This window comes from Homalodisca vitripennis, chromosome 2 (genome assembly GCF_021130785.1).
Source record: "Homalodisca vitripennis isolate AUS2020 chromosome 2, UT_GWSS_2.1, whole genome shotgun sequence".
Taxonomy (NCBI): domain Eukaryota; kingdom Metazoa; phylum Arthropoda; class Insecta; order Hemiptera; family Cicadellidae; genus Homalodisca; species Homalodisca vitripennis.
In genome coordinates this window covers 133003127-133017287 of record NC_060208.1, presented here as the reverse complement: position 1 = coordinate 133017287, position 14161 = coordinate 133003127, and the positions used below count along the sequence as shown (strand labels likewise).

General features: G+C 31.7%; 1 protein-coding gene across 1 annotated transcript; it reads right to left on the bottom strand.

The window, feature by feature from the left end:
* Positions 1-5664: 5664 nt before the first annotated feature.
* On the bottom strand, positions 5665-8586 carry LOC124356339 (keratinocyte proline-rich protein-like). Its single transcript, XM_046807523.1, has 2 exons — positions 8512-8586; positions 5665-7397 (listed from the first exon to the last, which is right to left on the bottom strand). The coding sequence occupies exons 1-2, from the start codon at positions 8581-8583 to the stop codon at positions 6546-6548; spliced, it is 924 nt and encodes a 307-aa protein (XP_046663479.1). The 5' UTR covers positions 8584-8586; the 3' UTR covers positions 5665-6545.
* Between the last annotated feature and the right edge of the window lie 5575 nt (positions 8587-14161).

Genomic DNA, 14161 nt, shown 5'->3' with positions numbered 1-14161 from the left:
TAGGTATGTATAGACATTCCTAATTCAATGGTAAATTAGAATGAACCATAATTTTTGGTAAACCGGACTGAATTTGTGACAAAGTTGTGATTCAACACATGTCGCTCGTGTTGATCGCTCGTCATGACTGAATATGTGTTTATCAATTTGCTAATGTACAATGCAATATTAAACCATGTGCTGCGTAACAAGATTTGCTGAGGTGGCATGCAAAATTTCAAGTCTGTAGTTAACTTCATTAGGCTACGTGCTTGTATTTCATATGTCTCAGTTAGTTCAAACATTTATTTACTCTACGATTTCTCATTGCCACCATGGTTACCTATTAAAACGATCTAAAAATGTTCGCTAACATCTATATCCCATGTATTGACATGCACCATTATCGAATGCTCACATTTGATGTTCGTCTGTACAAGTGAAGTATGCATATATTTTACATTTGAAATATAATTTTATCTTTTAATATATAACGTAGGCTTAGTTTACCTAAGTTGTAAATACAAAAGGTTTTATTTAATATAGTAAATACTAAAAAACACAAATAATGTTTTATTTACCTGTTTTGCAATATGTTTTGGAAACAAAAAAAGTCTCAAACTAAATATGTAAAAGAAACCTTTTCTCTGTACGCGTAAGGCGTTTAGCTCGGGTAGTTAAACAGTTTAAAAAAATTATTTTGACACAATTCAAAACCCATGTTTTCTCAAAAGAGAGAAGGCGGAAACTAAGAAAGCATTTAGCACTGAATCCAAAGTATCAACAAGAGAATGGATTTGCTTTTCCAATATAAAGGTTCATTCGAAATACCTGAACTTGATATTAATAGTTGGAGAAATACTCATTTCTATTCATATATGGACAGAAAACAATAGATTTAAGTCGCTAAACAACATTCATCATTCAGTCATCTCAGAAATGCGTGCTATATTCTGAATAAAATACGAAAGGCTTATCGTCAAGGAAAGTGCATAGCGATAATGTTCGGTACTTAACAGTAAAATGTAACATTGAACAAACTTTAGTTTCATTACTTTTAAATACTGGAATGGAACACAATTCAAAGCTATGAAGCACTGTTAAAAGAAAAGTAATGTTGATGAATTTCTGAAGACAGTCGCAGAGTTATTTTACTTTAGGAGCTTCTTTAATAACTCTTTTGATTTACGTTGAATAATAATCACTATGAAAGGCATTACCTCGTTGTTACAAAGAAAACATTATTCATTAGCATTTTATTTTCATAATTTACTACTGAATTATTATTGATAAACACGCTTAGTACATTTAAAAACACATTTCTCCTATTGAAAACCGTAAACAGTAAATTACATATGTAATATTGTATTACATATGTAATTACGTATGTAATAATTATATGGTTGTTAACACGACAAAATAATCAATTGTTTAAAATTAAAATGATGCGGACTACATTAATATTAATAAATACAAGATACTAAAAATATAACTTTAATTTGAAGCAATGAAATTACTCAGATTTTAATTCAAGTATTAAAAAATGAAGTACAAATAAACGATGGATAAATCAGTAGTAAAGATAGTGGCGTTTGCATAAGACGAATCTTAAACCGTTGTCAATGTACTAAAAATTTAATTTATAGTAAGGTACTACTCTGTGTCCAAGTTATTCGTATAAAGTTTCGATGATTTTTCAGTATGAAAATGTGGTTTTCCATTTCTTATGTTGACATTTTAACGGTCTTATCTTTAAATGACATTACTGGATAATTTATGTAGCAAAGAAATATATTTCTCTCTTAATAGCGCTCATATATTAACACAAAGTTTTCGAGGACAAACAGTCGTGGGTTGGTGGACAGACAAATAAAGGAGGGCTTTGTGGCCAGATAGTGACTGACACAGAAGGAACAGTAGAGCGACCACGAGCATCTGTCCATTGATCACTATCATCCTCTGTGTGAACCGCAGCAAAGGATTGTCGGTATTTTTACCATTCAAACTGTCTTCAAATTGGCAACAGTCCAATTACTTCACTCTTCTCAATTACTGTTATACTTCACTCTTCTCTATGTAATTTGGTTCTGCCGTTGGAAATAAATAAATAAATAAACAGTAAATCATCCATTGATTATTTAAAGTGTTATTGTAAAGTGACCTATAAGACTGTTAATTTAGGACTTTTAGCATTTACCAATTAAACAATTTTTGGCTGGCTTAAACTATCTAGGATATTAAATTTCAAATATAACATTTTGAATATGTGGTTTACCTTTTAATGTGTGATGTTTATAGAGGTAACAGTTATTAAAAATATATGTACCAATACTAGCATGGATGTGTATGGAAAATAGTATTTATGTTATGATTTTTTTCAATTTCTAATGATGTTATATTATACACTGCTAATGGCCTGAGGTTAACTGATAAATGCTATAGGTACCTGGTGTCTTACAATTCCCACCCCTCCCCATCACTATTAACTGTCTTGTGAATAGAGATGGACTGATTTACTTTGGGGAACGTTTATATGACCAACTTAAGAGTTTTTATGTATGAAAATGTTTTACTCCTCCCCCCGCAAATGGACTTTTTTGCTGGTGAGTAAATCTTTTTAAATAGAAATCCCTAGAAAGTGACAAGTCATTTTAGAGGATTTAAAAAAAGTATAATGTCGAAAACTAGAGGTCTTTAATGTTACTGTAACAAATTCGGAGGCTAATTAAAGTTTGAATTATTTTATAAAACCTAGACATTTAAGTTAAATTTAAAGCTATTCTAAGGCAAACGTGATTATGGTTATCTATAAACTAAGTTTCCCAGCAGGGATCGCTTCTGGCTGGTTTATACCTCCCAGTTAACCTACAATGAACACAGCAAAAACCGATGGGTCACTTACATCTGCGCAACTGTATGGACGTCCATGAGTGGCATATCACAACCACAAATGTCGAGATTCTAGGGTAAAAGGGTGATTCCATAGGTCTAGTTACCGATTTCATAGCAAATAACCTCGAAAAGTACGTGAAAGATCTAACCTTTCAATTTGATTAAGTCTCTAGTAATTTACTTTATAGTTTTATAAATGTAGTATGTATTCCCATTATAAAAAAAATAGATCTTGTAAAGAATTTTTTCAAAATTTGTAATGCTCAAAATGAAAATTTTCATTCTAAGTGTCATGATTTAATAAAGGCAATAACATTGTGTGTGGCACTACTCATTGAAATGGTTTATTCAGACATTAAAACAAAACAAAATGGTTTGTTTGGTATGTATTTCTTATCATAAGATACACGAATAACATTGAAAGAGTTATTCTTCTCCCACATAACGTAAGGAAGTTTAAGAATAAGGTCAAACTGTTTAGGTGACTTCCTTTAGGGGAGATCCTTTAGTATTTATCTTGGACGATAGGGCGTATCTGTTTTAGCTCTCTTACTGATTTTTTCAAACGAATACTTTAAATATATATTTATATATTAGTGACAAAGTTGTATGCAATCGGTAAAAATTGTATAAAGGCAATTACTAAAACCACTGCATTATCTCAGTATGGATATTATAAATGTAAAGGTATCTAGATATGAACATAATAAATATTAATAAACATTGGGAGGAAATCAGTATCCATTAGTTTTTTAAGGCCAGAAGCTCCAAAAGACGATGGGTCCTGGAGACAGATTTCTCGGGTATGGGCAAGGAGCACCAATAGCTCAAATCTTTCCAAATTACCACTTTGCAATATTGTTTATATTAAACCCTGACTACAGGAATAAAGAAATTTTGTCTATTATGTATATGTGTATATCCCAAACTTTAGTTGTGTATATCCGGGTGCTTCAAAAAAATGTATATGCAATTTAAACTATCGTAGTTTTCCCGCTCTACAAGGCTAATGTTATATTTCTTCGCCAGGTGGCAGCATAATCGTCCCTTTATGTTATATTATTAGTTGTAATTTGTAATATCAACATGGCGGACGTACGTTTGAGTTTTGAAGAACGTAAGCAGGTGATACGTGAACCGGAATTTATGGGTAGCATCATTTGGTTGGATGAAGCCCAATTCAAACTTAATGGAACTGTCAGTAGGCACAATTGTGTTTACTGGGCTGAAGACAATCCTCACATTATAATTGAAAAAGCTGTAAATTTGCCTGGTATAAATGTGTGGTGCGGTTTGTCTTCAAGGGGACTCATTTGACCTTTTCGATTTAAAGGTACTGTAACTGGTATTAATTACCTAACAATGCTTGCTGATTCCATATTTCCTGCCATTCGTGCATTATACGGTAATGATAATTTTTATTTTCAACAAGATGGTGCCCCGCCGCACTATCACAGAGACGTACGAGCTTACCTGGATCAAAATTTGCCGGGCCAGTGGATAGGACGCTGGGGGGGCCAATCGAGTTTCCAGCACGCTCTCCAGACCTTACACCACTGGATTTCTTCTTATGGGGCACAGTAAAAGATGAGGTGTACAAACGTAAACCACGAAACCTAGACATTCTTTGGAATGAGATTCAAGCTGTGTGTAGAGAAATCTCATTGGACGTTTTGATACGATGTACAGAATCAGTGGTGACTCGTACTCGGAATTGTGTTGATGCTGCAGGTTACCAATTTGAACAGTATTAACATTTGTTATTTACGTTTCATTTACATTGGACTTTAAGCTTTCTAATTTCCTGAAATTTTACTTTGTAGAACGGTAAATAAATTTTCTATGGAAGTTCAAAGTGTGTATACATTTTTTGAAGCACCCAGTATATATAGAATATTTGTTTACGGATTGTACAATAAATGCTTGCAACATGTACAAAACCCGAATTCCATCTTAAAGAATTAGCACGGCTGTAGTGCTAGGGTCAAATACAAATATACATTATAAAATGGATAAAACTATAGTTACCAGGGGTTGGCTAAATTTAGATTGTTGCTCCTATAAACGCAGGAGTATAAAAAGTGTTGAATTACTTATTGCCTATTAGGGAACTATTATTAGTATTTTTGAAAATAAAGTAAAGGATGTAAAGTAACGTTCAGTTTTATAGCATGTAACTTGTACAGTTTGGTTTTAAAACAGAAACAAGCATTTTTATTTTGAAAAAATATAACAATAACATCGAATAGCAACAACCAATTATTAGTTACAATTTTACAATATAATTTTACAGTTTTACCAGTGACTGAACAATTATTGTTTAGTTTAATATTATAGAAACTACTTACCTACACCTATTCACCAGTTGTGCGCAAAATAATATTATAACCTGTACATATTATTGCTAAGTTATAACAATAACAGTTTATTGATCAATAATTAAAACAAACGCGAGGTTTTTTTAATGTAAAATTTCTAAAAATTTTCAATATATAAATTAATGTGGCTATAGAACATTAAATATATGTAAAAAGGTAAAACCATTTATGTACTATTTTATTTGCTAGTATTGGTTGAAACTTTTCTGATAAAGTGCATGAGCTTATCACTTATTACCACACTACTTGAATTAACATAATATGTGTGATTGTTTGAAAAGTGAAAGATATATTTTCTTATACGTTATGAAAGGTATAACACAACGTTTCTAGGACTGGAATCTATCCTGTTTGTCAGGTGGGGAAGGTATCAATATATACAAAAATAAAGAACAGAAAGAAGTGAAGAAGGGAAAGAAAAGGATTCAAACATACCCAAAAGCTGCTTGGATTCCAGTCCAGGCGTTGCCACTGCACAGTATGCAAGTCCCGAGCACAAATAAATCGCAAGTATAACGGTAACAATCACACATCACACTAGCACAGGGTACAGTGTTACTGCTACAGCTACTAATGTTACTTGCATCCTTTGCAGTAGCAACGCCTGGACTGGACACCAAGCAGATTTTGGTTATGTTTGAACCCTTTTCTTTCTCTTCTTTACTTCTTACTGTTCGTTATTTTTGTATGTATTGATACCTACCCCACCTGACGAAGAGGATAGATTCCAGTCCTCGAAACGTTGCGTTACAAAAGAACTTACAAGAATGGAAAATGTCCAAAATCCTGTTACCCTTTCAAACATTCCATCGTCAATAAGAAACTTAAAACAAAGAACATTTAGTTTGTAATTTACAAATGAATGTAGCACAAAGTTACAGTAATTTTTATAATGTGTTTAATTGCAATAACAAATTTTTAATTCCAAGCCTGATTTAATATAATTTTACACTAAATGTCATTTTAAAAGTGATTTTTGTGCATAATTAACTTGAAATAGAATTAAGCATTTAAAATAAAAGTCTATACTAATAAAATAAATTTTTACTATGGGAATTATTACTATATAACTAGAAACTTATGAAGACTTACAGTGTATTTAGCTTTACTAACTTATATGTAAATAATATTGTGTATAAGACTAATGTACAAGTCACACAATATTATCATATACATCCATAAATATGTAGTTTCGTATACATCTTGTATATTATGTACTCATAATATCAGTAAAGTATGTAGATAAAACTAGATTTTTTTTAAGTCTAGTGACAAGTACTAGCACATGAAGTTTGGTTAACAATTGCGATTTGTACAGGGCTTTGGTTTGCAACCAGGGGATTTACAAGGATCTCGCTTACAATCAGGAGATTTACAGGGATGTGGCTTGCAACCAGGAGTTTTACAGGGATCTGGCTTACTACCGGGATATTTACAGGGATTTGGATTGCAACCAGGAGTTTTACAGGGATCTGGCTTACAACTACGAGTTGTACAGGGATCCGGCTTACAACCAGGGGCTTTACAGGGATCTGGATTGCAACCAGGAGATTTACAGGGATCTTGCTTACAACCACCGGTTTTACAGGGATTTGGATTGCAACCAGGAGTTTTACAGGGATCTGGCTTACAACTACGAGTTGTACAGGGATCCGGCTTACAACCACCGGTTTTACAGGGATCTGGCTTACAACCAGGAGTTTTACACTTTTGTTTTGGTGTTTGGTTTTTGGGGTTCTTGGGTTTCTTGGGTTTCTTGGGTATCTTGGGTTTCTTGGGTTTCTTGGGTTTCGAATGTTTTCCAAAAATTCCTTTCAGTAAACCCCTACCAACTTTCCAAATACCACGACAGCGAGGAGAGATAGATCCACTGTCAGAACTATCCATAGTACCAGAGTGGCTGCAGTTGGGTTCGGTACATATGTGATTGTTAGTACGAGTGCTTTGCTTCAGGTTTGGTTCAATCGCATTGTTGTTTATTTTAACAACACTATCTCCAGATTGAACATCTTTCTTTTTACTGCTAGAAATATCGATATCTTTGGAGCTATCACCTGTTTCTTTTTGTATTTTATTCCCTTCGCTATTAATTGCAACATTGAAGTGTTTTATTGGTTTCTCATTAGTTACATCTCTATGCATGTTTACCTGTAAGAAGAAGTAAGTTACATTAGTAATTCTATATAACATAGTATCTGGTATTCCAGTGTCTCTTTGTAGACTCGGAAATTAGATAGATAAACAGAGAAAACTTTTATTAAAGATTAAGAAACAAGATTTAAGTCTGTAAAATTACGTAGTATCAGCTAGAAGCATTTATGAACTGGAATAATGTGTAGTAGATTTATAAGTTTTTTCTTAAACTAAATGTATTGTCTCTAAATTCTATACACTTAGTTAATTTTCTGACCTTACCAAAAATTAAACATAAATTGTAAACCGTTTTACTGAGTGGTTAATATTTTATTGATAAACGTAAAATTTGTAATTACAAATGAATGTTATTTTTATGGACACAGAATGAAATTTTTGCATAAAACGCACTGTTTGTGATCTTATATTTTTGTCAAACAAGGAAGAATGTTTTACAGGGAGAACTCGGCCCTATAACATCCCATTTTAAGTCAAAGAATCATCTGCAAAAAGTAAAAACACCTACTTTCAGGTGGCTTAAGGCTGTTAGACGGAAAGCTCGGAATGACGTTAATATTTGCTCATTATAGAAAAATTAAAAAGGATATAGGTAAATTAATTATTACCAATACAAAAATTGCAAATCACAAGTATAAGTATGGTATAAATATGTATTTAATTTGTACAACATAATGTATGAAGATTAATTTTGAATTAAAATTAAACTATTGAGATTTTTTTAATTCGTGCTCAAAAAGTAAATGTGTCTAGGGAAAAATCTTGATTGCTATTATTACTTGATTGCTATTGCTATACACATCTGTACTGAAGTGTAACTTTTTTACATGATACTATCTTATGGCATGATTTCATCTTTGGAAGTGGTATTTGGTTTTTTGCACTTTTAACAGTAAATAGAGGGCAAGTCGGCTTATTTATGTCCAACACGTGTATTTGGGAGGATTACTAGAGATGTACAAAAAAACGCAATCTCCCTTTGCAATTTTCATGGAATCTATTTTAATACAATCATAAAATATTGTTGTAGCACTAATCGTTCTTACAGTATATTTTATGTTTACGACACTATTTTACTCAGCCTCTATAAGTATTCACATAAACTCCTCACCAAGTCATGCTTGCAGAGACCCAAGGTAAAAGTGAAGCAGGCACAATACCATAATCGCTGAGATAACTGCATTTCCTGAAAAAAAAATAAAAAATAAAAAAGCTGGTCATTATTGATATCTATAATAACAGAGTAAAATAATAATTTCAGAATGAACTGAAAAGTTATATTCTGATCCAAGATAAATCAAAATTCAGATTAAAATACGGTTATTAAACTTAGCCAATCTTTATTTTAATTCCAGGATTTTCATGAAATGTGTAATACATAAAATATTTCATTATATTTCAGGTATTGTATAAGTAATAATAACATTTATAACCACCATTGAAATGTAGTGTTATACATATAATTTACAAAGTATAACAACTAATATTCAACAAAACAGCGATATATATTAAAGTAAATTATAAAAGCGAGATATAAAATAACTATTACTTTGTAAGCTAACTACTATTCAATGAGGTATGGAGTACGCTACATCTCAATCGACATAACAGGCTTTGCTGAGGTTGCATGCAAAATTAAGCCAAATCCCATGTTTGGACATGCAAGCTAGTAAAATTTATTCTCGTCTATCTAGAAATTAAACTTCATGTTTACAAGTGTTATGCTACATATGCTACATTGATACATGTTAAATGTCATACAATTGTACTCAGTTTATTTTTAAATGTATTTATTCCATTGTCTAGTTGACATCTTGGATACCCATAACACAATAAAATTGTAAAAATATTTACTAACACTCAACCAAATTAAATTCATGCATATACACCATCATCAAACTGTCGATGTTTACACATAAGACTGTTCGTTCTTGAGATATCGTGTGGACAGACATAACATTTTCCGTTCCTTTAAGTGATAAACTTCGCTAACTCTCAGCCAATAGCCACTTATTATCAAATATTTGTGTTCAATAGACCAAATCAATCGATTTGTTATCTTTCCTACGAACATTAGGGAGAAATATTGACTATTCACTCACTCGACACCCCCACTGAAACAATAACCTTTCAAAAACGTCATATGAGGTACTGTTTTGACAGTTTTTCTAGTATTGGATTTCGATTCTTCAACTTTAATTTATCATAGATTTCCCAGTGTAAAACATTAGACTGTCACTATATTAATTATGCTCTTCGTAAAAGACATTTTTAGTATGTTTTTACAAAAACCGAGATTACAACATCACATTCTATACATGCATAACGATTACGATTTACGGCTTCAAATAGTGGTAATGTAACTATAATGGTTATTAAACTATTGAATAAGTATTATAGTTAGTAGTTAAGTAGTCTATTAATGCATGTATTAGCATGGATAATGCATGTATTAAACTCCTAAGTGTTTTAAGTAATGAAATAATATATTACACTTGAAATTAATCCGCCCACTTAACTTAATCCGACTATACATTGCTAGGCTATTAAATTGTTCAGCACTATATTAAAGACTACTTACGTGGCGGCTTCTTTACTGATTCGGTTTAAGAAAAACGTTTTAAGAGCAGATTTTCATCCTCGAGTGAAAATAATGGATAGTTTCCCGATTTGTTTGCGTCATTAATTTTTACTAGCACTTTTATTGCTTGGTTATCAACAAGATACATTGTGTACTATTATTCTCTCCTGTAAAGTTTATTAATCGTATAAACTACTTAAAACATTTGAAACCAACATGACGGTGATTTAGAACCAAGATTTTATAATAAAATATAATGTTCTAAATTTCACATCTGCTTGAATTTTTGTTATGACTTGATAATTGTTAAATAGAAAAGTACGTAAATATGCGTTTTCAATGGCTTCAGCTGATCGCTAAAAAGACTACAAATAAAAATTATTTACGGGGTACATAATGCAAAATGATCGCCACTTATATATTTTAATAATACCTGCAAGAATAATGGTATGCAATCAACATACTAAGCTTCGTCTCACAAAAACTTAAAATTTTGTGGTGAGGAAAATACAAGGAACTGTATTACATTCCTAGGGTAGAAAACATAAAGGGCTTTAACTATACATTCTAAAATAACACATATTTCAGATTAATCTTTAATTCACCTTTATCACAAAATGCACGATTTACATGAAATTTAAATTGCCACCGACAACTCAAATTTCTTAATTTGTTAAAGTAAAACATATACTTCAGCTGTGTAAATTTTATAGATTTGTAGTATTAGTGTGTAATTTCTATAAAATTCACACATAAATACATTAATAAATTATGTTTCGAATCAGTTTTCCTTAATGCATGCTACGCTTTTTTGACTTTAAAAATTCAGAACATGGCCTCAAAAAACAAATTTTTACTACGTTTAGATAGCAAATTATTCCTTTTTAGTTGTGTTGTTAGCAATAGCAAGTTAGCAAGTTTTTTAAACGTTTAAATTTCCTTGGAAATGAATAAAACTGTTAAAAATGTAGAATATTGAAACCTTTAAGCTTTATTTAATTTATTCAATAGTTCTAATAGTAGATAAATAATTGCAAAATTATGAATTTTCCATTTACAAACCAATCGTTTATGGTATGACAGAAAGCTGTTGAGACATAGGAGAGTGTGGGTTTGTTTTATATATATATATATATATATATATATATATATATATATATATATATTGTATATAATATATAATTTTAAAGACACGTATATCACGTTTTCCCTATCAAATATAATATATTGATTTCAATTCCTCAAAAAATCCTAAATTCTTTAATAATAACTGGCTTAGTTATAGAAAAAACGTACTGTGCAATGCGCTGAACAAAATTATCTTCTAGTTGTTTGTTTGTCTGCCACAGAATATATGAAAAATGCTTAAAAACCGTTTTAAACGTTTGATTGAGTGAATAAGTTTTCGCATACTCATTTGAACATCTCTGCAAAGGCGTCAGTCCAAGGTAAAGCCGAGTTTATAGTCAAACCAAGATCTTTCACCTTGTCGTAGTAAGGTAAAGTGTTACTATTTACAGTAACGTTTGAATAGTGTTGAAGTTTTAATTGTGAGTGCAAAATAATTATTGGTTTCGTCTCAGGCCATGATTTTTTGACCACATAACGATGCTTTTAATGTCACTATTGATTCTGGTGATAAATTCATTAATGGAGTCAATTTTAAAGTGTGAATAGATTTGCAGGTCATCAGCATACATGTGGTATGAACTATGTAAAGTACAGAATGAATGTCGTTCACGTACAGCACGAATAATAAAGAACCAAGAATCTATCCCCGAGCACCCCACAAGTAACAATTTTCCAATCCGAAGACGTGTAATCAACTTTTACACACCGCCGTCTCCCTGACAGATAAAATGACTAGAAAACCTTATTAGCTTAATTTAGCTAACAATACTTTATGGTTTACCCCGTCACCTTTAAAAGTGCAGTTTCCGTCTTGTGGTTAGTGCGAAAACCAAATTGGTATTCACTAAACATGTTGTTGTAAGATACATATTCATGAGTTGGCAGTGCACAATTCTCTCTAGACCTTTATATAATGCAGGAAGAATATTTATCATCCTATAATCTGAATATGATGCTGGTACTGAAATCTTATTTAGAGGACGGACAAAATCAGACTTCCATTGTGATGGGAAAACGCTACTCCTAAGAGATGTGCTGAAAATAAAAGTTTCTATTTGAAGGACATTAAATAGAGTATTATTTATGACGCGTATTGGAATGCCATCGTATTACTGCTTTCAACAATTCACCTTGTGTAACAGGTTTAAAAGTAAACTCGGGATAACCACAACTACGATGAGGTAGATTTTGAAGATTTTATGTAGTCCCCCACACTGTCCTGACTGAAACTTTGACTACAAGATGTAAAATATTGATTCGACTCATTCAGAGGTATGAGAACGGGCTATGAAATACATTGTTTTCCTATTTCAAAGCTTTTAAACCTTACGCCATAAGTCGCTTGATGACTGTTTCCTATTCTCAAAAAGACCTTGAGTGTATTGCAGCCTGGTTTTGAGTAAATCTTAATTTGGCTTAGTGTTTGCAAAGCTTATCATTCAAGAGCCTACAATAATATTTCTTTTCTCCCAGTAAGCTGTAACCTTTACAGAAAATATCTTGTTGAATGCAACTTCAGTTCTACATATGTAAGATAGAGTTGCATATTACTCCATGGGATCAGAATGAGGTATTCTACTCAACGATCTAAGTTTTATCACAGGTGGATTGTTGTTTTTTGTACATGGCGTAAAACGTAAACATTCTACACCACAAGGATTTAGGTTAGGCAAGCTTTCTTGTATGAACATAACATTTTTATGAAATAACATTAAGTAATACAAATATGTACGTTTAAAAGCCTATCCCTATGCACTAACCATGTGAGTGACTTATTAATGTTTAAAAAAACTTTTTACCATAACATTAAAATCATAATATTTTTAACTACTAATATAACATAATGAAAAATAATATCGTATACATTTGTTTTTTAAATAGAAATAGAACGTTTAATATGGATGCTTAATACCTTTTCTTAGCAATATAAGTATGTAGTTAATAATTTGGCTTCAACAATCATAGAGTATATAAAAAATATTTAATATTTTTATTACAAGTATCAAACATATGGGATGCTATAAAACCTCATGGACATAAATCCAGTAATGAAAGGGCTGCAAACCTTACAGTCCTATCAATCAACTGACTACGAACCCACCACATAAAACTTTCTTGTATAAACCAGTGTATTGAGCAGACCCATCCTCCTGGAAGTAAGAAATATGCTGGTAAATTCCCTGTTCTTAGTCACATCGGTTATTGTAAGTAAAATTTATTATTGTAGAATTGTTGAACAAATATATCTGGTGTTGTAATAACAAATGATCCCACAACGTAATATATAGATTTCGGATGTAGCGATCTAGTTTTCATAGAATCTCACGACACGTATTTAGTTTTGCCTGGATATATATCACAGGATATAAAATTTATGAAAAACATCAAGGATTCTGTGTTTTAATATCTAAGGTTTTGCTTTACACCGTGCCACAAAAACAATCTCACGAACTAGGATGTAAATGCCAAGGACAGGTGAGATGATCAACTAGTATTGACAAATATTTAAAACCGTTTCAGTGTTCCACAGAAATATGTTCATTTGAATGATCTACAGGAATAAATGAACTATTGTATACAAGAACTTATTAATGAACTTATAATTTGCAGTGGAGTGTGACTTTTACGTTTGCAGCTTGGTATTGTTTGGACTTATACTGAACATTTTAGGTTTGAAAGAAGTGGATTTTGTCGTCTGGAACCAGCTCTAATAGTAATTATATGAACATTGTGAAGAAACTGGTTGTAAATTACTCGACAGTAATTCTTCAGAACTTGAAGTGTAAGATGCGTAACTAGAGACTATGCCATCATAGGTGACTGAAAAATTACATACATGTTTTAAACTTGTTATTGCGATAATTTAATGTTTACGTTTGTTTCCAATTATAGTATTTTTGATGATATTTGTATAATTTTTAATTGTTTATATGCGCATCCTGTCACGGGATATCCGTTCAAGGTCAGCCACTCTTGGCCAGTCCCTCACTATGCCGACATTACGTTTTACGTCTCTGACGGTGTTGGTTGAGTGGTTTTACTGCTTTGT